The sequence below is a fragment of the Hipposideros armiger genome, unplaced genomic scaffold (assembly GCF_001890085.2).
Source record: "Hipposideros armiger isolate ML-2016 unplaced genomic scaffold, ASM189008v1 scaffold_1256, whole genome shotgun sequence".
In the NCBI taxonomy this organism is placed as follows: Eukaryota; Metazoa; Chordata; class Mammalia; order Chiroptera; family Hipposideridae; genus Hipposideros; species Hipposideros armiger.
The window spans coordinates 48613-72734 of record NW_017732606.1 but is presented as its reverse complement, the minus strand read 5'-3'; the positions used below and the strand labels follow the sequence as shown (position 1 = coordinate 72734).

General features: G+C 51.2%; 2 protein-coding genes and 1 long non-coding RNA gene across 6 annotated transcripts in view; 2 read left to right on the top strand and 1 right to left on the bottom strand.

Moving 5' to 3' along the window:
• Positions 1 to 508: 508 nt before the first annotated feature.
• On the bottom strand, positions 509 to 17500 carry LOC109377003 (uncharacterized). Its single transcript, XR_002122807.1, has 4 exons — positions 17318 to 17500; positions 16114 to 17147; positions 14960 to 14998; positions 509 to 1707 (listed from the first exon to the last, which is right to left on the bottom strand). It is a non-coding gene; the product is annotated as an uncharacterized LOC109377003 (long non-coding RNA).
• The window catches only part of LOC109377001 (E3 ubiquitin-protein ligase TRIM38-like), a 24182-nt gene continuing 1939 nt past the window's right edge, over positions 1880 to 24122 (top strand). Inside the window, exons 1-8 of one of the 2 annotated variants that reach the window (XM_019633201.1) lie at positions 1880 to 2244; positions 3281 to 3807; positions 5712 to 5807; positions 7616 to 7846; positions 8767 to 8789; positions 8882 to 8994; positions 9232 to 9518; positions 10707 to 12246. In XM_019633201.1, the coding sequence (XP_019488746.1) occupies positions 3406 to 3807; positions 5712 to 5807; positions 7616 to 7846; positions 8767 to 8789; positions 8882 to 8994; positions 9232 to 9518; positions 10707 to 10721 (1167 nt within the window). In that variant the 5' untranslated portion in view covers positions 1880 to 2244; positions 3281 to 3405 and the 3' untranslated portion in view covers positions 10722 to 12246. Of the gene's footprint in view, positions 2245 to 3280; positions 3808 to 5711; positions 5808 to 7615; positions 7847 to 8766; positions 8790 to 8881; positions 8995 to 9231; positions 9739 to 10706; positions 12247 to 24122 lie in introns of those variants that run through there. The other variant, XM_019633200.1, reaches the window with a different exon arrangement.
• Positions 17610 to 24122, top strand: part of LOC109377002 (E3 ubiquitin-protein ligase TRIM38-like) — a 22089-nt gene continuing 15576 nt past the window's right edge. Inside the window, exons 1-4 of one of the 3 annotated variants that reach the window (XM_019633202.1) lie at positions 17610 to 17680; positions 18753 to 19292; positions 21194 to 21289; positions 23098 to 23328. In XM_019633202.1, the coding sequence (XP_019488747.1) occupies positions 18882 to 19292; positions 21194 to 21289; positions 23098 to 23328 (738 nt within the window). In that variant the 5' untranslated portion in view covers positions 17610 to 17680; positions 18753 to 18881. The remainder of the gene's footprint in view (positions 17681 to 18752; positions 19293 to 21193; positions 21290 to 23097; positions 23329 to 24122) is intronic. The other 2 variants (XM_019633203.1, XM_019633204.1) reach the window with 2 other exon arrangements.

Genomic DNA, 24122 nt, shown 5'->3' with positions numbered 1-24122 from the left:
AACGCTCCCCTTGTATCCGCTTCTTCCCCGCCTCCCCGACTCCATCCTCACCTGAGGGAACCCCTGTTGCATTATAGCCAATTCCGTTACCACCCCCCTACACTAGCCTCTGACCCATTAGTCGAGAGAGTGTCTCGGAAAACTGAGGCCGGATGGAATGATATCTGTAAAGCTCTCTCGGGGAGTGTCTCAGGTGACTGGGACCTATTGGAATGATAATAGTTATCTCCCCTGGGAGGACACAGTAACAGTGTCTTGGGGCTATGTGGAGGAAGTGTGAAGGCACAGGATGTGTTGGAACACAAAGGGAATGCTAATAGAAAAGGTCTTAAGGCACACATAAGTCACGGGGTTACAAATTGATTGACAGCAGTAAAACAGTTTCACTTCTTTTCAAATTTCTCAATAAAAGCTATGCGCTGACCCGATTCTGGGCTCACTCAGTCTTCTCTGGCTGAGTCCCTTGGTCTTGCTCTTAATGTTACTTTTGTCTCTTGCTCTTATTCAATCTGCGTCGCCCCTTAAGAGAAACCTGTATGCCCTTGCCACGCTGGACGTGACAAACCCCTGGACCAGAGGGAGCTGGACTCCCGCAGTACTGGGGGGCAGGGGGGGCAGCCCCTACTGTTCTCTCCCTGTGCCCACCTTCAGGGAACATACCTCTGGAGGCTCATTGCAGCCCCTGTCACCTTGTGAGACCTGCAGCTGTCTGCACGGACCGGCGCCTCCTTCGTGTCACAGGACACAGGTGCCAGGTGGGCAGCTGGCATGGCACAGAGCCCGTCGTGATGTGGTGCCTTTGTTGCTCGTGGTTGTTCATTTATATATTTTTTGGCTTTCACTTGCTTCCTTTTCCTGATCCTTTGGCAGGACAAATTTGGGATGATCTGCACCTGGGTCCAGTGTCACAGCCACAGAGATGAAGGGCGTGGGCATCTATTGTACAAGGAGCCCTCACCGGCTCAGGGACTGGGCGGCTGTGTCCGCTGTCTGCGTGCTGGCTGCGTCAGGCATGGCCTGTGCAGGGTCTGCCCACAGCACGTGCCAGGGCACCAGGAGGCACCGGCTGGCACAGTGGCAGAGGCTCTGTGAGCTCCCAGGAGGGGCAGTGCTGACAAGTCTCCCATGTGGGGGGAAGAGAGGATCCTGATTCACAATTCTGCCTCCAGCCTGAGCTGCCGCCCAGCAGGACGGTGTCTGGGACAAAGAACTGCCAGGCCCCTCTGTGCTGCCCTGAGCACAGCTTTCCACAGGAACGCCAGGGTCAGCACCTGACCAGCCAGGTGAGAGGCCCAGCGTAGGTCCCAGGCAGCTGGCTGGGTCCACGCCTGAGTCCTGCTGGGAGCTGTGCCTCCCTGTCAGGCCCCTTGGCCACTGAGGATATTATTTCCTGTGTGAACACCTGTTGTACGTGTATTTATTGGAAGTGCATCTTACACCTGTGGCTACGCATGTGACAAGCTCTTACTTGGAGGTGGTCATCTGGTTTCCCCATAAACCACAGCCTTGAATTGGGCAGGGACAGTCCTTTGCCTTCTATATTGAACAGGAGAGGCAGGAGCTGAGTCGCAGTTCTTGTCCCCAAGCTCACAGCCTTTTCTGCACTGGACTCAGAGCAGAGTGTTGGCCCTGGGGTCCCAGCTGGGTCATCAGTGGCTCGTGGCTGCTTGCTGACCATTGCTGAGTGTCCTGGGAAGTATCTGAATCCTGCAGAGGGACACGGGGGGACATGAGACACAGCAACAGGACCAGAGGACACAGACAGGCTGGAGCCAGTCCTGCGACTGCAGTAGGTCCTACCACCCCTATCTTCCCACACCCTTCAGAGCAGTTATTAAAAAGTAAACAACCTAAAAATAGCAAACTAAAACATCTGCTGGAAGGCTGATGATTCACGAGGGGGTTGGTGGCAAACGCAAAAAGTCTCAAGTCCGACTCTGTGAGCAGCACAGGCTTCCTGACCCCGACATTGTGCTGGGGACACAAAGCAGCTTCCTGGTGATCAATCTGTCCCTTTCTCCTTGCTGTAAGAAGGATATTTTCCAAACGTCTGCCCCCTTTCAGGACTAGCTGATTACAAAATATTGGGGTAGTTCACGCCTGTCTGCACCGCCCTATGGCCCCACCCCCACAAGTTTCATTTCTGAGTTTCCTGTAGTCTGAGTTGACTTCCTGGTCCTGCTTTGTTGGGACTGGCAGCTCCCCGGGGACTTCAGTTCGTGTGAAACCGTCTGCGGTGTCCAGGTAGTAGGAAAAGGCCAGGCCAGGGTTTTGGGACAGCTGGGAGTGGAGGCAGGTGGCAGGGAGGGTGCCTCTGGGAGCTGAAAATTAGGACATGGCCTGGGCAGTCGCTGTGTCTGCTTTCACTTTCCCCAGGCCACATGCAGACAAATCTCAGGGCATCCAGGAAGTGGGGAAAGCAGGCTCAGCAGGGCACCAAGGTCTCAGAAGGGGCACAGTCCCCCTGCCACACAGGAGCCAGCAGTCCCTGAGAATCATAAAGAGGCCTTTAGGTAATATTCTCTGGCCCTGAACCACAGACCCTGCTTGTTAGAGGAAATAAGGGCTCCAGTAACTGTTGTTAAATCTTTGTTTCTAATTCCCCCGTTGTTGTTGGTTCCCTCTCTAACCTGCCTGGTGTGGGCAGGGGGGCAGGGCTGGGGTCCTGGAGCAAATCCCTTGATCCTGGTCCCTCCCACATCTGCTTGGCGGGTGCTGGAGACCCTGTCAGCCCCTCATCCTCAGCTCTCTTTCCCTCCTTCAGGGAGAAACACAAGACAACAAACATTCATCTGGTAACCTGTCTACTTCCACTGTCACCTTTCTGGAGTCCCCATGACACTGTTAATCTGGTGCCTGTGTTCTTCTAAGGTGGGGGTGGGGTGTAAGTGACTTGATCATGTGATGGAATCCTCCATGAAACACTGGTAACCTTAGTGTCACCACCAGTTGTAAAGACATAATTCAGAAACTAATTATTCTTGATGTTGATCAGGATAAGGTTTCACATGCCCTCAGTGAGGTCATTGTCTCTCTCTCTCTCTCTCTCTCTCTCTCTCCCTCTCTCTCTCTCTCTCTTCACTTGGTCCAGGAAAACTTGCAGCAGCGATAGAAGATTCTATGTCTAGACTGTTCTGTAATTACGGGGATGTGTCTAGTGTGACTGAGAAGCTGAATTTGAATCCAATGTTGTTTCAATAAATTGAAGTGGCCACACAATGGTCACAGCACAGCCCCGTGTCATGCCCCTTCTGAGTCCCAGTTTATTTCTTCTGTCTAGGCAGAAGACCTCGGGACCTGGGGGTAGTGGCACTGCAGCCCAGGTGATGAGTGCGTCTGTCCCTGTGGGGGTTCTGGCGGCTCCCTCTCTGCCTTTGGGTCTGATCCTGTAGGTTTTCAGAAGCCATGTCCTCAGCCACAGCAACCCAGAGGATGAGGGAGGAAGCCACCTGCTCCATCTGCCTGAGCCTGATGACCGAGCCGATGAGCATCAGCTGTGGACACAGCTTCTGCAAGCGGTGCTTAGAGGGCTTCCTGGACAACCAGCCGCCAAATCTGCGCCAGCACCCCTGTCCCCAGTGCCGGGCTCCATTCCACAAGAAGAGCCTGCGGCCCAACAAGCAGCTGGGGAACCTCATTGAGGCCATGAAGGGGCTGGATCACGAGATGATCTGCACGGAGCACGGGGAGAAGCTGCACCTGTTCTGTAAGGACGATGAAGAATTCATCTGCTGGCGCTGTGAGCGGTCACCACAGCACATGAGGCACTCCATTGTTCTCGTGGAGGACGCGTGCTCAGGCTACAAGGTGAGCATGTGGGCCCGGGACAGGGCTTCGGTGCGTCCCCACTGTTATTGCTCCCCAGTCCTGAGGCCACCCAGATGGACCCCCGAGCCTGCGCCCTGAAAGATGGCTTTCCCCAGCTCCCTCTTCTGGAAAATGGCTCAGGGTGGGTCCTCCTGGTCAAGTCCCCACTGTCCATCCTGATCTCACGTGACCTCACATGGGACAGTCAGACTTATCTATGTCCACTCACCCAGCAGGACCTTCTCCCAGCTCTAGAACAATGTCCCAAACCCACACCCACACACTCGATTACCTCACACTGCGTGTGAGATTCGAGGCGCCACAGGGGACAAAGACACTAACTTTCAGGCGTCCCGCAGACAAACCAGGGCAGACCATCAGAAGGGATGACCCAAAGTCTTCTGGTGTGGGTGGTGGAGACGTGACTCCTGAAGACCACACAAAAATTCACCATATACAGAAGTGTGGAGGGAAGTGAGGGTGACCCAAGCCGAGGGGGACCACAGGGCAAAGGCACAGTGGAGGGAGCTGTGCTGACTGACCGTGCCTGAGAGGCAGGTACCACCAAGTCCTGCCCAGAGTGGTCCTGGCCTCGGGAACTTACATGTGCAGAGTGAAGGTGACACTGAAAAGAACCTTCTGGCACTGATACCATAGAAGGAATGTCAAGGAGTAAAATTCTGATTATTTTTGTAAGAGGGAGGAGGGGGTGGTTTTGAGCAAGATCAGGAAAGGGGGTGAAGGACGTGGAAATGACCATGGAGGAAGCTGACCCTGGCTGTGGCGGCGTGAGCTGAGGACACTGTCCTGCTGCCTTACACCTCTGCCATGTCCAGATCTGAGGAAAATGTCCCCAGCGAGGGGTCTTGTCCATCACCTACGAGGCCAAGGTGCTCTTGTATCACGGTCCTGGGCTGTACAAGAGGACCCATCCCTGGGCAGCCCTTCCTCAAACTCAACAGGTAGCTCATAACAGGAACGGGGACATTTCCCAACAGGTAGGTGGAAAAGGGACAGCATGGGGGGGGGGGGATGGTGCTGAGCCTCAGGAGTCGGACTGGTGGGCTTGAAATCTTAGCTCTGCCCCTGACGCGATGGGTAACTCTCAGCCAGTTATTTAGTGTCTGCATTCCCATCTGTAACTGGAGACAACAGCAGCCCTTTGCTAACAAGCATCACAGCCCTTTCTCGCCAGCACGGGGCACTTGGTGAGTGTGCTGGTGGGGCGACAGAGGACAGGAGCTCATTCTTTCAGTTTGGACCTCGACTACCAATCTGGTTCAGCTTCAAGCTGCTTTCATGAGAACATGAGAAACTATTTTGAAAAATAACCAGAAAGCGTGATATGGACACTAACTCGTTTTAGGCTTCACGGGACCATCCTTCAAAAGGTACCAGAGCGCCCCACCTCCACCAAATGATTCTAATAGAGTCATCCAGAGTCCTTGTCTCACCTAACCCCCAGTGTGCCACTGTGTGCCAGAGTGTAGGCCATGTCCGGGTCAGCACACTGTTCTATCAAATCCTCTCTTAGATAATCATTATCGTGTTCTGTGCCACTTCCCCCTGGCAGGATGGACGTGGGAGGCTAGACCTCAGCAGGTGATGTTGGGCTCGCAGTCCAACGATCTCCTGGCTGTACCCCTTGGGCAAGTCATGGAACCCCTTCCTCAGCCTCAGTTTCTGCAGCACTGAATGACGTCAGAGCCCTACCAGTGCTCAGGGGTGTCAAGGGCGTCAGATATGTCCCTGCACATACAGCCCTCAGCAGGCTCCTCACACAGTGTGAGGACTTGGTAAACATCCAGCGTCATTCCCACAGTCTCAGATGGCTAGGGTCCCCCTGGGTGCCCAGTGAGGAGCTGCCAAACTGAATCGACTTTGTTCACCCCATTTTCCTCCAGGAAGAGCTCCAGAAAGCTGTGACAAATATGAGACAACTGGAAAAGGAGTGTATGAATCGGAAAGCATTGCTGCCAAAGCAAATAACTGAATGGAACGTAAGAATCGGGGTTTATTGGTCTCAAGCTCTTTTCCCCCATAGAGCTTAGGCAGAGGGGTGGATTGGGCACATGGGGTTGGTTCCCACTAAACCAGACCGAACAGGTGGAACCCCAACAAGAAGCCCTGATTCATGTTTATGCCCTTCATTGTCTGCATCTTTGAGAATCTGTCTCTTACCCTTCAGTGTGTCAGTAATCATTGGCTAGGATTCCCGACCCCTCAGTCAGGAGAGGCAGCGTGGGTGCATCTGTTCACCTAGAGCTGTCCTCAACGGGTTTCAGATTCTCAGCACCTCCAAGGACCTTCCTAGTCTGAAGGCCTCAACCTCAGCACCTTGGCACATTTACCACTGCACAGGTGCCACTCTCAGCCTCACAGGCTCAGGAACCAAGTGCAGGTGGACAGTCACTGAGTCATCTCCTATATGATAAAGGACGTGTGTTTCATTTATAAGGACAATCACGTCTGTTGCAAGAGCCCACACCCTTAACACAGCAGGCTCTGGGTCTCTAACTATTTCCATGGTCAGACATGCATTCCTTCAGGGAAATAGTTACGTGACCCATCACTGGCTGGCCGGCGAGCCATTGTGCCTGGGTCACAGGTCTCTCCCCACCTCTGTCCTGACGAATGTTCACTGTGACCTCTCAGAGGACACTGCTACTCCCCTCATTTCTGGGATCCCGTGGGGGCAGGGCCTCGATGATAACTAATGAAAACACCATCCATGACCCTCGTACCCCAACATCACAGTCACTGAAACACCACGCAAACCACAAAGGCACTAGTGAAAATTCCAATTCTGCATCTCCCATAATTAAAGCCGAGTCCTACAGAATACATCATTTGGTTTAGGTTGGTTTTACACATTGGGATGATTAAGTGGACCCTGGGCTGGTGATAAACATTTCCAGCTAATTGGGATAAAATCTTGCCACCCTGATGTCCCCTGATGAGAACCCGGAACATCCTACTGGCCTGGCTGTCCTAACGTGCAGTCTTGGTGTGATGCTCATTATAAGCTATTGCTCCAGGAAATTCCCCAGACTCAGACCAGCCTTCTCACATCCCTCATCCGGACTCCTTTCATCTTTATAACAGAGCGTTGGCCTCGACCCTAGTCCCCTGGTTACATTGTCCAGTGCTCCTGCCCCTCCTTGCACCTGCCTCTTGGCTGAAAAACAAGGAAACATATCAGATGACCACAGAGGTCCATGACCCTGTCTCCTGCACCTGAGTGCCTCCCAGGTGTGACTGCAGCACAGAGCTGGGGACATTCTTCCAGCTCGATGGCTCACGGGAAAATAATTTCATGGCAGTTGAGCAAACTTTCTCTGGTATGTGCGTTAAAGTATCCATAACACAAAATCTACCATTTTCATCATTTTTAAGTGCCCAGCTCAGAAGCAGTAAGTACTTCTATATTGTTGTGCAGCCATCACCACCATCCATCTCCAGAAATTTTCTTCATCCCAAACTGAAACTCTGTCCCCATTTAACTCTAACTCCTCAAGCCCTCCTCCCAGCCCCTGGCAACCTCTATTCTTCTTTCCGTCTCTATGATGTGACCACTCTAGGTCACTTGCATAAGTGGTATCACACAGCACGTGTCCTTTTGTGTCTGGCTTATTTCACTCAACATCCTGTCTTCAGAGCCTGTTCATGTAGTAGCTCGCGTCAAAATCCCGTCCTTTTCATGGCTAAAAGTGTTCCGCTGTGTCTGTGCCCCACACTTTGTTGATCACTCAACTGTCTCTGGTGACACGGGTTGTCACCTTCTTCTGAACACCCTTTTTGACTCCAGAGGCAGATGGAACTTCAGAAACAGAAAATCCAGGATGACTTCAAGGAGCTGCACAGGTTCCTGCAGGAGGAGGAGAAGTCCTTCCTGTGGAGACTGGAGAAGGAGAACGAGCAGACTCTGAAGGCTCTGAGGGACAGTGAGGCCAGTCTGGAGCGCAAGAGACGTGAACTCGAGAGTCACATCCAGCGCCTGGAGGACAGGTGTCAAGGCTCAGCCCAGAAGCTGCTGCAGGTGAGGCTGGGCATGCACTCGGAGGAAGGAAAGGAGGGGTGTGATCCTGAGCGATGGAGGGGACAATGGTGAGGCAGTGTGGGGAGACAGGCGAGTCCACCAGCCTTGATCAAAGGTGGCACATCAGGTGGGGATTTGGAAGTGGCCTGTCTTTAGATGCAGACCCATGTCTGCTAGGTGGCTTACTAGTCTATAAGCTTCCTTATGTGAATCAGAACAACATGCCCCCTCCGGATGCGTATGTGGAGTTGCTCGGCCGAAGAGACCTTGGGGTCAATTCTATTCCCATTTACCCCATCCATGTGCCCAGAACCTGGCTTCAGTCTCCTGAAATACTCGTCCAGGTGACTGTGGGTGAGGAGGTGGGGCAGCCAACATGAACGGGAAACTTTGCCCCAGTTTGCTTACAACAGCCCTGGTGCCCATGCTCTTAGGGGACTTGTTAGGATGCAGCACTCCTGGCTATTTATTCTAGTTATCTAACAGGGCTGCAGGTCACCCCCTGAGGCTGCGAGCATAGTGTGACCGCTCCCCCACAACCTGCTGTCACCACCGTGGTGGCCCAGCCTTGGGGCTTTGTGATGAGTTGTCTAATACGAGTTCACTCAGAAGGAAGTTAGGTCAATGAGAGCCAGTGTTGCCCGAGGGAGCATGGGGTGACCAGCTGGCCCTGCTCCCCAAGCAGCACACAAGCTCCACAGCCTCAGCAGGACGATGGAGACTCAGGTGGACCCACATCCCACCGTGATGCACACCCCGGGCTGGGGTGGGCACCGTCCCTTCTGGGCACCCACGATGCCCAAGGCCAGACCCTTCTCTTCATTCCTTTGGAAGGAGTATTCCTAGAGGGTGGACCCAGGTGCCAGGCTTCCTGGAATCCTGATGTCCCCACACTCACCTTTCATCTTTTTTCTCTGTAGGGCGTGAAGGGCGCTTTGAGCAGGTGAGTGTTGTAGGAATGCAGGAGGAAGGGCATGGGGACACAGAGCTGATGGGACGCACCGCTAAGAAGTGCCCGGCCTCTGCTTATTTTAGGAGCTCAGCTGTGATGCTGGACATGCCAGTGGCCCCGTCTTTAAAGATTCAGACTGCCTGTGATGTATCTGAGCTTTACTTTGGTGTGAGGCAGTTGTTAAGAGGCTATCAAGGTACGTGAGGACCTTCTCCAGGCACGAAGCACACATGTGCTCATTCGATCCTCCACCAACCCGTGAAACAGGTGTGATCATTCCTACTTCTATATCACAAAAGTCAGGCTCAAGGGATGACCTGCCTGGGCTCACACTGCCTGTCAGAGACAAAGCTCAAATCTGAGCGCAGGCTGGTTTTATTTTGAGTTAGCTGTGCTCTTGGTGACAACATTATGTTCTTTTCTTTTCTTTCAGTCAACGTGACTCTGGATTCAGATACAGCTCATTGTGACCTAATCCTATCTGAGGATCAGAGACAAGTGACTCATCGTATCCCCCAAAATATTTCTCGCAGGAGACTTACCACCTACCCCTGTATTCTGGGTCGCAACAGCTTCACCTCGGGACGACATTACTTTGAAGTGTATGTGGGAGAAGGGACTCAGTGGGAGTTAGGACTTTGTATGAAAAACGTGCAGAGGGATACTAACAAGTGGAGGAACCCCCAGTCTGGGTTCTGGGCCATCAGGATGGTGATGAAGGTAGGCTACTGGGCGATGACGTGCTTTCCCACTCTCCTTTCCCTAAGGAAGCAGCCCCTGCTTGTGGGGGTTTTCCTGGACTATGAGGCGGGAGTCGTCTCCTTTTACAACATGACCACACCCTCCCACATCTTCACCTTTCCCAGGGCCTCCTTCTCGGGGACGCTGCGGCCCTATTTCCGGGTTTATCCCTCTTCTCCTCTGTCCCTGCCTCCCCCAGATGAGTAAAGAAAGGTGCTGTCTCCTTCTTGGCTTAACCAGCATCGAGAAAATAATATGAATCCTGTGAGGCACAATTTGTTCTGTTTTCTTACCGCTATTTCCTTGTATGTAGAACAGTGAGGGCGGGGCCTTTCGTGGGTCCCTAATAATCTGCATTGAATGAATAGATGTAAGGACTGTGAAACAACACAACTGGTCAGTCTGGAGGGAAGCAAGATAATCACAGTGTACAGACTTGTCCTCTCCATCACCCTTCCATGGGGTCAGAGCTCTGATTTCCGACAGTCCTTGGGTGACCAGCAGGGTGACCGAGAGGTCAGGTCTGAGTCCTCCCAGTTCATTTCACGCCATTGGAACTCGTGTGGGGATGAGGGGAAGCTGCAAGTCTCCGCTTGCTGCAGGAAATGAACAGAGCAGTGACTCCTGTGCACACTGATGCGTTGTTGAATATCCTGAGCCATAGTTCTGAGTGGTGGTGAGTGCAGAGGCTGTCAGACCTGGCAGAAACCAAGCCAAGTGTGAGAGAAGACTGAGAATGGGCTTAGAGTGAGATGCTGCGAAGGAGGAGGAGATGAAGTGGGTGAAAAAGAAGTTTGCTGGAGGACACAGTCCTGAAATAGAAGCTGATGTTCTCTAGACTGTACTAGCACCACTGTCTTGAAATATTTCTAATCTCAGTCAATAGGTACCATGGTCATAGTTGCTGGCCGTGTAGATTATGATTCAGATAAGAACCAATAGACCTTAACTATACATGGGTTGAGGTAGAAAAGTACATTCCATGTCAAACCCAAATCATCAGACCTGAGTTGGCTAATGACAGCACCATGATGAAGTCTCCAAAAAACACACAATATTAATGATGACTAAAACATGTGACAAAATCACTAAACGTTATGATAGTTGCTGGTTGATATAAAATGTGATTTTCATCAATGTTGCATTTCTCTCACTTCCTTTCTCTAGAAACAGGGGAAATAAGGCAAATGAGTGGTTTCCAGTTGTTGGAGCATGGTGGGCCTCCACCTCCATCAGAGGAAGACATGGAAGAGGTCAGGCTATCTCTCACATCCCCAGCATCATAAGTTCTCCTAGACAGATTGAGAGAAGCTGGGCATAACTCAAAAGTGAAGAGCAGCATAATACACCACCCCACATATGTCACTTGGGCATAACATCTATATTGGGCTAAGGCAGATGAGAAAAAACAGAAACAAGAAAACCTCTTTGTCCTCCCCTATTTGCCTAAAAGCAGGACATGAAGTTGTAAAGTGTCCCCCCTCTTCTCTGTACCAGGAAAGACACAAGCTAATCACCAGACACACCGCTACACTGTTATCAACCCAGACACAGCACCCGAGGAACCTACAGGACAAACCTTGTGAAAACCAGCCCTTATTTACTATTACTTTCCCCATGTCAGTCTTCCCACATTTGCAAGCTAGGAAGTCATTTTTATCTTGTTACTTCTCTAAAAATCCTGTTTTTTGTTATGATGCTGTATAAGCCCAAGTCCCACCCTCTGCTCTGAGTTGCTGATGTCAGAGCATCTCCACCTGTACACAGGTGCCCAGGAAAAGCGGCCTGTTTCTCCTCGGCTCTCTTACTGTGAACACACTCACAGCACTCCACTTCTGACACCACAGATGAAGGTATTTTTCACACACCAACTTGGGTGTCCTACAATTCAATTCAACTCTGACACTAACTGGAGTCAGACAGACCCCACAGGTTAAGGGTTCAGACCCACAAGACTGTCGCTGCCCACCCCCACCTCAGATACCAGTCACAAGTCCCGGTTGTCACTCTGGTTCTGACTGATGGGGTATAAATTGGAGGTTTCCATGACCCCTCTTAGGGTTCAATCATTTGCCAGGACAGCTCACAACACTCAGAGAAATACTTTGTTTACTGGTTGATTGTTAGTAAAGAATATGACAAATGAGACTGATGAGCATCCAGATGAAAAGATACAGAGGACGAAGTCCAGAAGGGTCACTAGGACAAGAGCTTCTGTCCCTGTGGAGCTGGGAGGTGGCCGCCACCTGGCACGTGGATGTGTTCACCTTCCCAGAAGCTCTCTAAACCCTGTACTTTTGGATTTTTAGGGAGGCCTCATCATGTAGGCATGATTAATCGTTAAGTTAATCCTCAGGTCCTCCTTCCTCCCTGAAAGGTGGGGAGTAGAGCTGAACGTTCCAAGCTTCTAATCATGGCTGGGAATTCCTGGTGACCAGCCCACCTGAAGCCACACAGGAGCCCAACCCAGAGTGGCCTCATTAGAATAAAAGATGCTCCTATCACCCAGGAAAATGCAAGAAATTTAGGAAATCCATACCAGCAACCAGAGTTGAAGACCAAATATTACAACAAAAGATGCTCCTCGTGCTTTTATCACTTAGAAAATTACAGGGGTTTCATGAGCTCTGTGCCAGGAACTGGGGGCAGAGACTAATATATATTCTATTATGTCATAACATGCTAATAAAGTTCTATTTTTCTATTATTTATCTGGCTTTTTTTAGTCAAATGTCCAGGGCCTTAGTTAAAGAAACTAAGATGGGTAGAGAAAAAAATATTTTGTTCTCTTTACACAAGGAACCGCTGTGTTATTTGTCCCCTGTCCTTATGGTGCAAGCACTGACTCACTTATGAGCCTCTGACCCACTGAACGACTGAGAGACCCCCCCCCCACCTTCACACAGAAGTGAAGGCACAATCTGGACATTGTGTTAAGTTCATCTCTCCCTCGAAGCCTCCTACAGCCCTGTCTGACTCAGGTGTGTCTGCCCAGTGAGGGGAGGCCCCATATACAGACAGGGCCTAGAGTAGAGTATTCTGCTCAGAGGAAATTCTACATCCTAAAACACTTAGATTACTGAACAAGAGAGGGTGAGGACAAAATAAACCTTCAACTAAAGAATAGAAATTTATTAACAAATTAAACCTTTGAGAATTGCATGGAAGAATAATAAACATAAAAGAAGTAAAAATTGAGAAAGACAGCCAAGATGTCACAGTCGGTAAACGCTATGCTTACCTTCCCTCAGAACCACATCAAAATTACAACTGATCTATAAAAAATAAAATAAAACGCGCTATTGAGAATCGCCGAAAATCAAGCTGAACTGAAGCCTTTTAACTAAGGACGTGCAGAAGAAGCACCTCCAGACTGATTGGAAGGTCATAGATGATGAACAGGCCGGTCTCACACCTGCCTGTGACAATTAAAGTTGGGGAGGGCTATTTTGGCTGTGGGGGGTCCCCACCCCATCCGCCAGAGGAGCGAAAGATTCCAGCCCAGGGTTCCAGTGCCGTGGAGAGAAGTCCCCATAAATGTTGGTTGTGAAAACCAGTAGAGATTGTGACTGAATGAGACGAGGTGCAGCTGAACTCACAGGCGCTCCTCTTAAAGACACAGCGCAGGGACTTACCCACCAATGGAGTCACTCGCTCTGAACTCCAGCGCTGAAGCAGCAGCTGGAAAGGTGGCAGGAACACATGGTGGGGAGTTGAGTTATCTGGCTTGAGGCAGGGGCTGGAGAAAAGGCATTCTCCTGGACGGGGGGAGCTGGTGGAGGCCATTGTTTCTTGGCTGAGTTTTCCCCATTCTTGGCAGACAGGCACAGGTGGTCACCATATCTGAGACTCTGTGGTTCATTTTCCCCGCCCTGGGAATTGGAGACCTGGCCCCACCCAACTTTCAGGCACACCACGCTGCTTTCAGTGGCTTTTTCATGCAGACCGCCTGCCTTGGCTCAAGCTGCACTTTCCTAGGCTCTCTCAAAGGTTCATAAAACCCAGACAAGCAGCATCTGTCTTGAGCGTGCCCTGTACCTCTGGCTGAGCAGCCCTAAGCCAGCACTAGCGGCAGCTGATCTTGAATACCGGCTTGGCCCCTCAAGGTGCTTCCAGCACAGCATGAGTGGCGGCCATCTGTGGATCTCTCTCTGGCTCCTGCTGGGTGACTCCGGGTGAGGCACGGGCTGTGGCTGATGTAGACCTACAGTGATCCCCTCCAGGGTGGTCCTGAGCCTGACGACCCAGAGCCCACCTTCAAAACAAGCTGGAACATCACCAGCCACCTTCAAGGACGACACACCCAAGGGGCGGATTGCACAGGCACCAGAGCCCTGCTGAGGCTGATCCTGTTCTGTAGGCTCAGCCCCTGCACAACAACTCTTCCACTGTAATGAAGACCAGTCCTCACAACCAGCGAGCCCAAGAGTCAGTCCCTCACATTGATGTGCAATTATCAACCAAGGCTCAGCTACAAGAGGAGGGCACACACAACCCACACAAGGGACTCACCTGGAGTGCGTGGCTCAGGTGACCAGAAAGACTGCGCCACTGGACCCAACAGCACACCTACTACACGAGGCCACTCTACTAAGACCAGAAGACATAGCATTCCCATCAAATTCTTTATGCTAAATTTTAGTGTGGTTTCTGATTTCTGACTGCACCTGGGCTGACACCCCCCAGGTCCTCTACTCTTGTCACTCTAGGAAGTCGCTGTGAACACATGACCTGACACCCACCTGCTCTCCATGTCGGCTTGTTTCAGCGTCCCCCCTCTTCGTGAAGGGAACTGCTCGCTCCAGTTAAAAACTCTGCTATCGTTCTTGGCTGTGCAACCTCTCTCATCCCCACATCTAAGCAGTTGTTTCCACCTCGTAATCATCTCTTACACCATCGCTTTCTCTCCAAGTTCACTGCTGCTCTCCTGATACATCGTCTTTCCCAGTATCACAGTCACTTTTCTGCCTCCTCTTCCACCCGGCTCAGTCCAGTCCCGCCACTGCTAAATTCTGGACGTGTGCTTCTGAACTAGTAGCGAATGCAGCACAAGGAACATGCAATATAGTTCTACTCTTCTCTACCTCAGTTGCTCCCTCGGTGACCTCACCCAGTCTCGTGGCTTTAAGGACAATCCATATACCACTGACTCCCAAATGTATAGCTCCACCTCAACTCAACTCTTTCCTCCCCAAAACTTGTCAAAGAAAGAACAGAAGCACCATAGGATTATATCAATACATGAAAAAATTTAGCAGCCATTCAAATCTTTTAACAAAGTAAAATAGGGCCTTGTCTCGCTTCCTCTCTCTCTCTCTCTCTCTCTCTCTCTCTCTCTCTCTCTCTCTCCTTCCATGCATACACCAGGGAAAGACCATGTGAGGACATAACCAGGAAGGGGACCCTCACCAAGAACTCACCATACTGGCGCCCTGAATTCAGACTCCTGGCCTCCGGAACTGTGAAAAATAAACGTTAGTTGTTTAAGCAAAAAAAAAAAAGTAAAATAGAAATAAATGTAACTATTTAAGCATAATGTAGATACCAAATATTAACTGCAAATATCCAGAAAGACAAACACTTAATACCATATTAATTAAAACCAAGAACTGAAGAGTGATTCCTGCTAACATTTGTATTCAACTTCGCATTGGGAATTCTTAGCAAATGTACTACAAAAAGAAAATGAAATGCTTAGTATTCACATTAAGGAAAACAAAAAATAAAATGATTTATTTGCTGATGACTAGAAAAAACTCAAGGGACTCTAATGAGTAAAGAGAGTAGAAATAATTGTAGAAATTGATAAGTTCCCTAGATAAAACATACCAGTACATTTCTTCCTTCTGAGCAGTAAGACCTGAAAAAGGAAACGAGAAGACTGTTCCACTCACAAAAGAAAGAAGCATATAAATTAATGAGTAGAATGAAGAAAGGTGTATGATTTCTATGGTGAGCTCAGTAGAAAAAAATAAGAGTTTAGAATCAGTTCCTACTGTATAAGAATTTAATAAATAACAAAGATGGTATATTTCTGTTTAGTGGGAGAAGTAGATGAATAAGGATTGGGAAAATGGCGGCCTCTTTGTAGGTAAAGAGGGTCACAGATGCCAAAATGTACTTAGGGGACACAGATGTTAGAATTTTCTGACTAGATTTAAAGCAGCTATTTTAAAATAAATGCTCCAACAACAGAAAATGCTCTTGAAATTTCAGACTGAAAAGACACAAAGTCTAGCAAAGAAATAGAAGATGTAAAGAAGACCAAATGGAAATTTTAGAATTGAAAAAAAAGAAACAAAACAATCCAGTGGTCCCTAATTTATTTGACATGTTATAATCGTTACCATGCAATTTGCATCTGATGTTTTTCTATCCTAAATATACGCCTACAAACACATCTTTTTTAAGGAGACTCTGATTACCCGCTGGCTGTGGGTGTCTAGTTTTCTGCATCCCAGACTCACAGGGCCAAGCCCAGTCTCACTGATTAAAGGGGTGCATTTCCTACTGGGGGGTCGGAGAGGGGCAACCCTTACTGGTCTCTCCCTACACCCACCTTCAGGGAACATACCTGTGCAGGTTCATTGCAGCCCCTGTCACCTTGTAGGACCTGCAGCTGTCTGCACAGACCGTACCTCCTTAATGTCACAGGACACAGGTGCCAGGTGGGCAGCTGGCATGGCACAGAGCCCGTGGTGCTTTTATTGGCAGTGGTTGTTTATTTATATATTTCTTGGCTTTCACTTGCTTCCTTTTCCCGATCCTTTCACAGGACACATTTGGGATGAGCTGCGCCTGGGTCCAGTGTCACAGCCACAGAGATGAAGGGCGTGGGCATCTATTGTACAAGGAGCCCTCACCGGCTCAGGGACTCGGCGGCTGTGTCCACTTCCTGCATGCTGGCTGCCTCAGGCGTGTCCTGTGCGGGGTCTGCCCACAGCACATGCCAGGGCTTACGAGGCACCGGCCGACACCGTGGCAGAGACTCTGTGAGCTCCCGGGAGGGGGCAGTGCTGAAGAGGCTCCCGTGTGGGTGGGAAGAGAGGATCCTGTTTCACAATTCTGCCTCCAGCTTGAGCTGCCGCCCAGCAGGATGTGCAGGGCCCAAGTCCCACCAGTCGCCTCTGTGCTGCCCTGAGCACAGATTTCCACAGGATTGCCAGGGTCAGCACTGAACTAGCCAGGCGAGGGGAACGTTGGTCCCAGGCAGCTTGCAGGGTCCACGCCTGACTCCTGCTGGTAGCTGTGCGTCTCTGACTGGCTCCTCTGCCACTGCAGATGTTATTTCCTGTGCAAACCTCTGTCATACGTGTATTTATTGTAAATGCATCTTACACCTACAGCTACGCATGTGGCCAGCTCTCACTTTGAGGCAGTTATCTGGTTGCCCCATAAATCACAGCTCTGAACTGGGCAGGGACAGTCCTTCAGCTCCTGTGTTGAACAGGAGAGACAGGAGCTCAGTCACAGTTCTTGCCCCCAAGCTCACAGCCCTTTCTGCACTGGACTCAGAGCAGAGTGTTGGCCCTGGGGTCCCAGCTGGGTCATCAGTGGCTCGTGGCTGCTTGCTGACCATCGCTGAGTGTCCTGGGAAGTATCTGAATCCTGCAGAGGGATGCGGGGGGACATGAGACACAGCAACAGGACCAGAGGACAGAGACAGGCTGGAGCCAGTTCTGCGACCCCAGTAGTTCCTTCCATCCCTTTCTTACCACCCCATTCAGAGCAGATATTGAAAAGTAAGCAACCTCAAAATAGCAAAATAGAACACAAACCAGAAGGCTGATGGATCACGAGGGGTTGGTAGACAGAAGCAAAAAAGTCTCAAGTCCGACTCTGTGAGCTGCACAGGCTTCCTGACCCCAACATTGTGCTGGGGACACAAAGCAGCTTCCTGGTGATCAAGCTGTCCCTTACTCATCGCTGTGAGAGAAGGATATTTCCTGACCCTCTGCCTGCTTTCCGGACTGAGTAAAAAAGATTGTGGCAGTTCACTGGTTCCACCCCTCCTCACAGCCCCACCCCCACAAGTTACGTTTCTGAGTTTCCTCCAATCTGAGTTAACTTCCTGGTCTTGCTCATCGGGACTGGCAGCTCCCCGGAACTCCAGCTCGTGTGTGACCCTCTGCAGTGTCCAGGTAGTGGGAAAGGGCCGGGCCAGAGCGTGTGGGAGGACACGACAGCTAAGGCTGGAGGCAGGTGGCAGGGAGGGTGCCTCCAGGAGCTGAAAAGTGAGGACATGTCCTGGGCAGTCACTGTCACCATGTCTGCTTTCACTTTCCCCAGGCTCCATGCAGACAAATCTCAGTGCATCCAGGATGTGGGGGGAGAGCAGGCCCAGCAGGGCACCCCGGGGCTTCCTGAGGGCACAGCCCCCCTGCCACAGAGGAGCCCGCTGTCCTTGGAAATCACCCACCATGGAGCCACGGGTCCTTCTAGTTAGAAGGAAACAGGGGCTCCAGTAACTATTGTCAAATTCTTGTTTCTAATTCCACCATTGTCGGTTCTCACGTTGTCTGGTGTGGGAATGGGGGCAGGGCTGGGGTCCCCGAGAACACCCTTTGATCCTGGTCCCTCCTCCCCTGTCTGCTTGGCAGGTGCTGGAGACACTGTCACTCCCTCATCCTCAGCTCTCTTTCCCTCCATCAGGGAGGATCACAACACAACAAACACATTCATCTGGTGGCCTGTCTACCTCCATTGTCACCCAGCTGGGGTCCCCATGAGACTATTAACATGGTGTATCTGTTCTTATAAGGTGGGGGTGCGGGTGCAAGTGATGTGATCATGTGATGGAATCCTCCATGAAACACTGGTCACCTAAGTGTCACCACCAGTTGTAAAGACATGATTCAGGAACTAATTATTCTTGATGTTGATCAGGATTGGTAGGTTCACATAACCTCAGTGAGCTCTCTCTCTCTCTCTCTCTCTCTCTCTCTCTCTCTCTCTCTCTCTCTCTTTCAGTCTCTCTGTCTCTGTCTCTGTCTCTGTCTCTGTCTCTCTCGGAACTTGGTCCAGAAACCTTGCAGCAGCGATGGAAGATTCTATGTCTGGACTGTCCTGTCATGATGGGGGTGTGGCTAGTGCGACTGAGAAGCTGAACTTTGAATCTGATGTTGTTTCAATAAATTGAAGTGGCCACACGATGGTCACAGCACAGCCCCATGTCATGCCCCTTCTGAGTCCCAGTACATTCCTTCTGTCTAGAGAGAAGACCTCGGGACCTGGGGGACAGTGGCACCACAGCCCAGGTGACGAGTGCTTCTGTCCCTGTGGGGGTTCTGGCGGCTCCCTCTCTGCCTCTGGGTCTGATCCTGGAGGTTTTCAGGAGAAGCCATGGCCTCAGCCACAGCCACCGAGAGGATGAGGGAGGAAGCCACCTGCTCCATCTGCCTGAGCCTGATGACTGAGCCGCAGAGCATCAGCTGTGGAGACAGCTTCTGCCAGCGGTGCATAGAGGGCTTCCTGGACAACCTCGGTCACCAGCAGCCAAATCTGCGCCAGCACCCCTGTCCCCAGTGTCAAGCTCCATTCCGCAGGACAAGCCTGCGGCCCAACACGCAGCTGGGGAACCTCATTGAGATCATAAAGGAGCTGGACCAGGAGATGACGTGCAAGGAGCACGGGGAGAAGCTGCACCTGTTCTGTGAGGATGACGAAGAATTCATCTGCTGGCGCTGTGAGCGGTCACTACAGCACATGTGGCACAACACCACGCTCGTGGAGGACGCGTGCTCAGGCTACAAGGTGAGCGTGTGGGCCTGGGACGGGGTTTTGGTGGGTCCCCAATGCCATTTCTCCGCAGACCTGAGGTCATCCAGCTGAACCCTAAGATTGCAACCTGAACGATGGTTTTCCTCATGTCACACTTCTGGAAAATGGCTAAGGATGGGTCCTCCCTGGTCAAGTTCCCACTGTCTATCCTGACCTCACATGACCTCACGTGGAATGGTCTGACTCGTCCCTGTCTACCCCTGCTGTGAGAACCTTCTCCCAGCTCTAGAACAATGTTCCCAAACCCACACCCATGCACTCGATTGCCTCACACTGTGTGTGAGATTCCAGGCACCACAGGGGACAAAGTCACCAACTTTCAGGCGTCCCGCAGACAACCCAGGGAAGACCAGCAGAAATAACTGCCTGGAGGCTTCTGGTGTGGGTGGTGGAGACGTGACTCCTGAAGGCCACACAAAAATTCATCATAGTGTAGATGGCAGTGAGGGTGACCCAACCGAGTGGACCACAGGGCAAAGGCACAGTCATGGGTTTGTGCTGACTGATCCTACCTGAGAGGCAGGTACCAGCTCAGGTCCAAGTCCTGCCTAGAGTGGTCCTGGCCTCGGGGGACTGGCATGTGCAGAGTGAAGGTTGACACTGAGAAGAGCCTCCTGGCAGTGACACCATAGAAGGAATGTCAAGGAAAAGATTCTGATCATTCCTGGAAGAGGTGGGCGGGCCGTTTTGAGCAAGATTCAGGAAGGGGGTGAAGGGCGTGGAAATGACCGTGAGGAAGCTGACCTTGGCTGTGGGGCCGTGGGCTGAGGACACCGTCCTGCTGTCTTACTCCTTCTCTGCCCTGTCCACATCTGAAGAAAATATCCCCAAAGAGGGCTCCTATTTCGTCCCGTCACAAGCCCGAATGGTCTTATATCACTGTCCTGGGCATCCATGAGAACCCGTCCCTGGGCAGCCCTTCCTCAAACTCCACAAGCAGCTTATTACAGAAATGGAGACATTTCCCACCTGGTTGCCAGAAAAGGGACAGCACAGGGGGATGGTTCTGAGCCTCAGGAGTCGGACTGGTGGCTTTGAAATCTTAGCTCTGCCCCTGACTTGATGGGTAACTCTCAGCCAGTTATTTAGTGTCTGTGTGTCCTCTTCGGTAAATGGGGACCAAAAAAAGCAGCCCTTTGCTAACAAGCATCACAGCCCTTTCTCGCCAGCACGGGGCACTTGGTGAGTGTGCTGGTGGGTGACAGACGACAGGACCTTGTTGTTTCAGTTTGGACCTCAAGTAGCATTCTGGATCAGCTTCAAACTGCTTTCCTTGAGAACGTGAGAAACTATTTTAAAAATAACCAGAAAGCTTAATACGGACACTAACTCTTTCTAAGTTGGCTTCACGGGACCATCCTTCATTGGGATTTGAGCACCCCTCCTCCCCCACTGCTTCTAACAGTGTCATCCAGAGTCCTTGACTCAACTAACCCCCCGTGTGCCACAGTGTGCCTGAGTGCAGGCCACATCCAGGTCAGCACACTATTTTATCAAATCTTCTCTTAGATGAGTATCGTGCTCTGTGCCACGTCTCCCTGGCACGCTGGGAGTGGGGGCTAGGCCTCAGCAGGTGACACTGGAATCACAGTTCAATGACCTACCAGTTGTAGCCCCTTGGGCAAGTCACAACCCCTTCCTCAGCCTCAGTTTCTGCAGCACTGAATGACGTCAGAGCCCTACCAGTGCTCAGGGGTGTCAAGGGCATCAGATATGTCCCTGCACATACAGCCCTCAGCAGGCTCCCCGCACAGTGTGAGGACTCAGTAAACATCTAGCGTCATCCCAACAGCCTCGGGCAACTAGGGTTCCCCTGGGTGCCCAGTGAGGAGCTGCCAAACTGAATCGACTTTGTTCACCCCATTTTCCTCCAGGAAGAGCTCCAGAAAGCTGTGACAAATATGAGACAACTGGAAAAGGAGTGTATGAATCGGAAAGCATTGCTGCCAAAGCAAATAACTGAATGGAACGTAAGAATCGGGGTTTATTGGTCTCAAGCTCTTTTCCCCCATAGAGCTTAGGCAGAGGGGTGGATTGGGCACATGGGGTTGGTTCCCACTAAACCAGACCGAACAGGTGGAACCCCAACAAGAAGCCCTGATTCATGTTTATGCCCTTCATTGTCTGCATCTTTGAGAATCTGTCTCTTACCCTTCAGTGTGTCAGTAATCATTGGCTAGGATTCCCGACCCCTCAGTCAGGAGAGGCAGCGTGGGTGCATCTGTTCACCTAGAGCTGTCCTCAACGGGTTTCAGATTCTCAGCACCTCCAAGGACCTTCCTAGTCTGAAGGCCTCAACCTCAGCACCTTGGCACATTTACCACTGCACAGGTGCCACTCTCAGCCTCACAGGCTCAGGAACCAAGTGCAGGTGGACAGTCACTGAGTCATCTCCTATATGATAAAGGACGTGTGTTTCATTTATAAGGACAATCACGTCTGTTGCAAGAGCCCACACCCTTAACACAGCAGGCTCTGGGTCTCTAACTATTTCCATGGTCAGACATGCATTCCTTCAGGGAAACAGTTACGTGACCCATCACTGGCTGGCCGGCGAGCCATTGTGCCTGGGTCACAGGTCTCTCCCCACCTCTGTCCTGACGAATGTTCACTGTGACCTCTCAGAGGACACTGCTACTCCCCTCATTTCTGGGATCCCGTGGGGGCAGGGCCTCGATGATAACTAATGAAAACACCATCCATGACCCTCGTACCCCAACATCACAGTCACTGAAACACCACGCAAACCACAAAGGCACTAGTGAAAATTCCAATTCTGCATCTCCCATAATTAAAGCCGAGTCCTACAGAATACATCATTTGGTTTAGGTTGGTTTTACACATTGGGATGATTAAGTGGACCCTGGGCTGGTGATAAACATTTCCAGCTAATTGGGATAAAATCTTGCCACCCTGATGTCCCCTGATGAGAACCCGGAACATCCTACTGGCCTGGCTGTCCTAACGTGCAGTCTTGGTGTGATGCTCATTATAAGCTATTGCTCCAGGAAATTCCCCAGACTCAGACCAGCCTTCTCACATCCCTCATCCGGACTCCTTTCATCTTTATAACAGAGCGTTGGCCTCGACCCTAGTCCCCTGGTTACATTGTCCAGTGCTCCTGCCCCTCCTTGCACCTGCCTCTTGGCTGAAAAACAAGGAAACATATCAGATGACCACAGAGGTCCATGACCCTGTCTCCTGCACCTGAGTGCCTCCCAGGTGTGACTGCAGCACAGAGCTGGGGACATTCTTCCAGCTCGATGGCTCACGGGAAAATAATTTCATGGCAGTTGAGCAAACTTTCTCTGGTATGTGCGTTAAAGTATCCATAACACAAAATCTACCATTTTCATCATTTTTAAGTGCCCAGCTCAGAAGCAGTAAGTACTTCTATATTGTTGTGCAGCCATCACCACCATCCATCTCCAGAAATTTTCTTCATCCCAAACTGAAACTCTGTCCCCATTTAACTCTAACTCCTCAAGCCCTCCTCCCAGCCCCTGGCAACCTCTATTCTTCTTTCCGTCTCTATGATGTGACCACTCTAGGTCACTTGCATAAGTGGTATCACACAGCACGTGTCCTTTTGTGTCTGGCTTATTTCACTCAACATCCTGTCTTCAGAGCCTGTTCATGTAGTAGCTCGCGTCAAAATCCCGTCCTTTTCATGGCTAAAAGTGTTCCGCTGTGTCTGTGCCCCACACTTTGTTGATCACTCAACTGTCTCTGGTGACACGGGTTGTCACCTTCTTCTGAACACCCTTTTTGACTCCAGAGGCAGATGGAACTTCAGAAACAGAAAATCCAGGATGACTTCAAGGAGCTGCACAGGTTCCTGCAGGAGGAGGAGAAGTCCTTCCTGTGGAGACTGGAGAAGGAGAACGAGCAGACTCTGAAGGCTCTGAGGGACAGTGAGGCCAGTCTGGAGCGCAAGAGACGTGAACTCGAGAGTCACATCCAGCGCCTGGAGGACAGGTGTCAAGGCTCAGCCCAGAAGCTGCTGCAGGTGAGGCTGGGCATGCACTCGGAGGAAGGAAAGGAGGGGTGTGATCCTGAGCGATGGAGGGGACAATGGTGAGGCAGTGTGGGGAGACAGGCGAGTCCACCAGCCTTGATCAAAGGTGGCACATCAGGTGGGGATTTGGAAGTGGCCTGTCTTTAGATGCAGACCCATGTCTGCTAGGTGGCTTACTAGTCTATAAGCTTCCTTATGTGAATCAGAACAACATGCCCCCTCCGGATGCGTATGTGGAGTTGCTCGGCCGAAGAGACCTTGGGGTCAATTCTATTCCCATTTACCCCATCCATGTGCCCAGAACCTGGCTTCAGTCTCCTGAAATACTCGTCCAGGTGACTGTGGGTGAGGAGGTGGGGCAGCCAACATGAACGGGAAACTTTGCCCCAGTTTGCTTACAACAGCCCTGGTGCCCATGCTCTTAGGGGACTTGTTAGGATGCAGCACTCCTGGCTATTTATTCTAGTTATCTAACAGGGCTGCAGGTCACCCCCTGAGGCTGCGAGCATAGTGTGACCGCTCCCCCACAACCTGCTGTCACCACCGTGGTGGCCCAGCCTTGGGGCTTTGTGATGAGTTGTCTAATACGAGTTCACTCAGAAGGAAGTTAGGTCAATGAGAGCCAGTGTTGCCCGAGGGAGCATGGGGTGACCAGCTGGCCCTGCTCCCCAAGCAGCACACAAGCTCCACAGCCTCAGCAGGACGATGGAGACTCAGGTGGACCCACATCCCACCGTGATGCACACCCCGGGCTGGGGTGGGCACCGTCCCTTCTGGGCACCCAC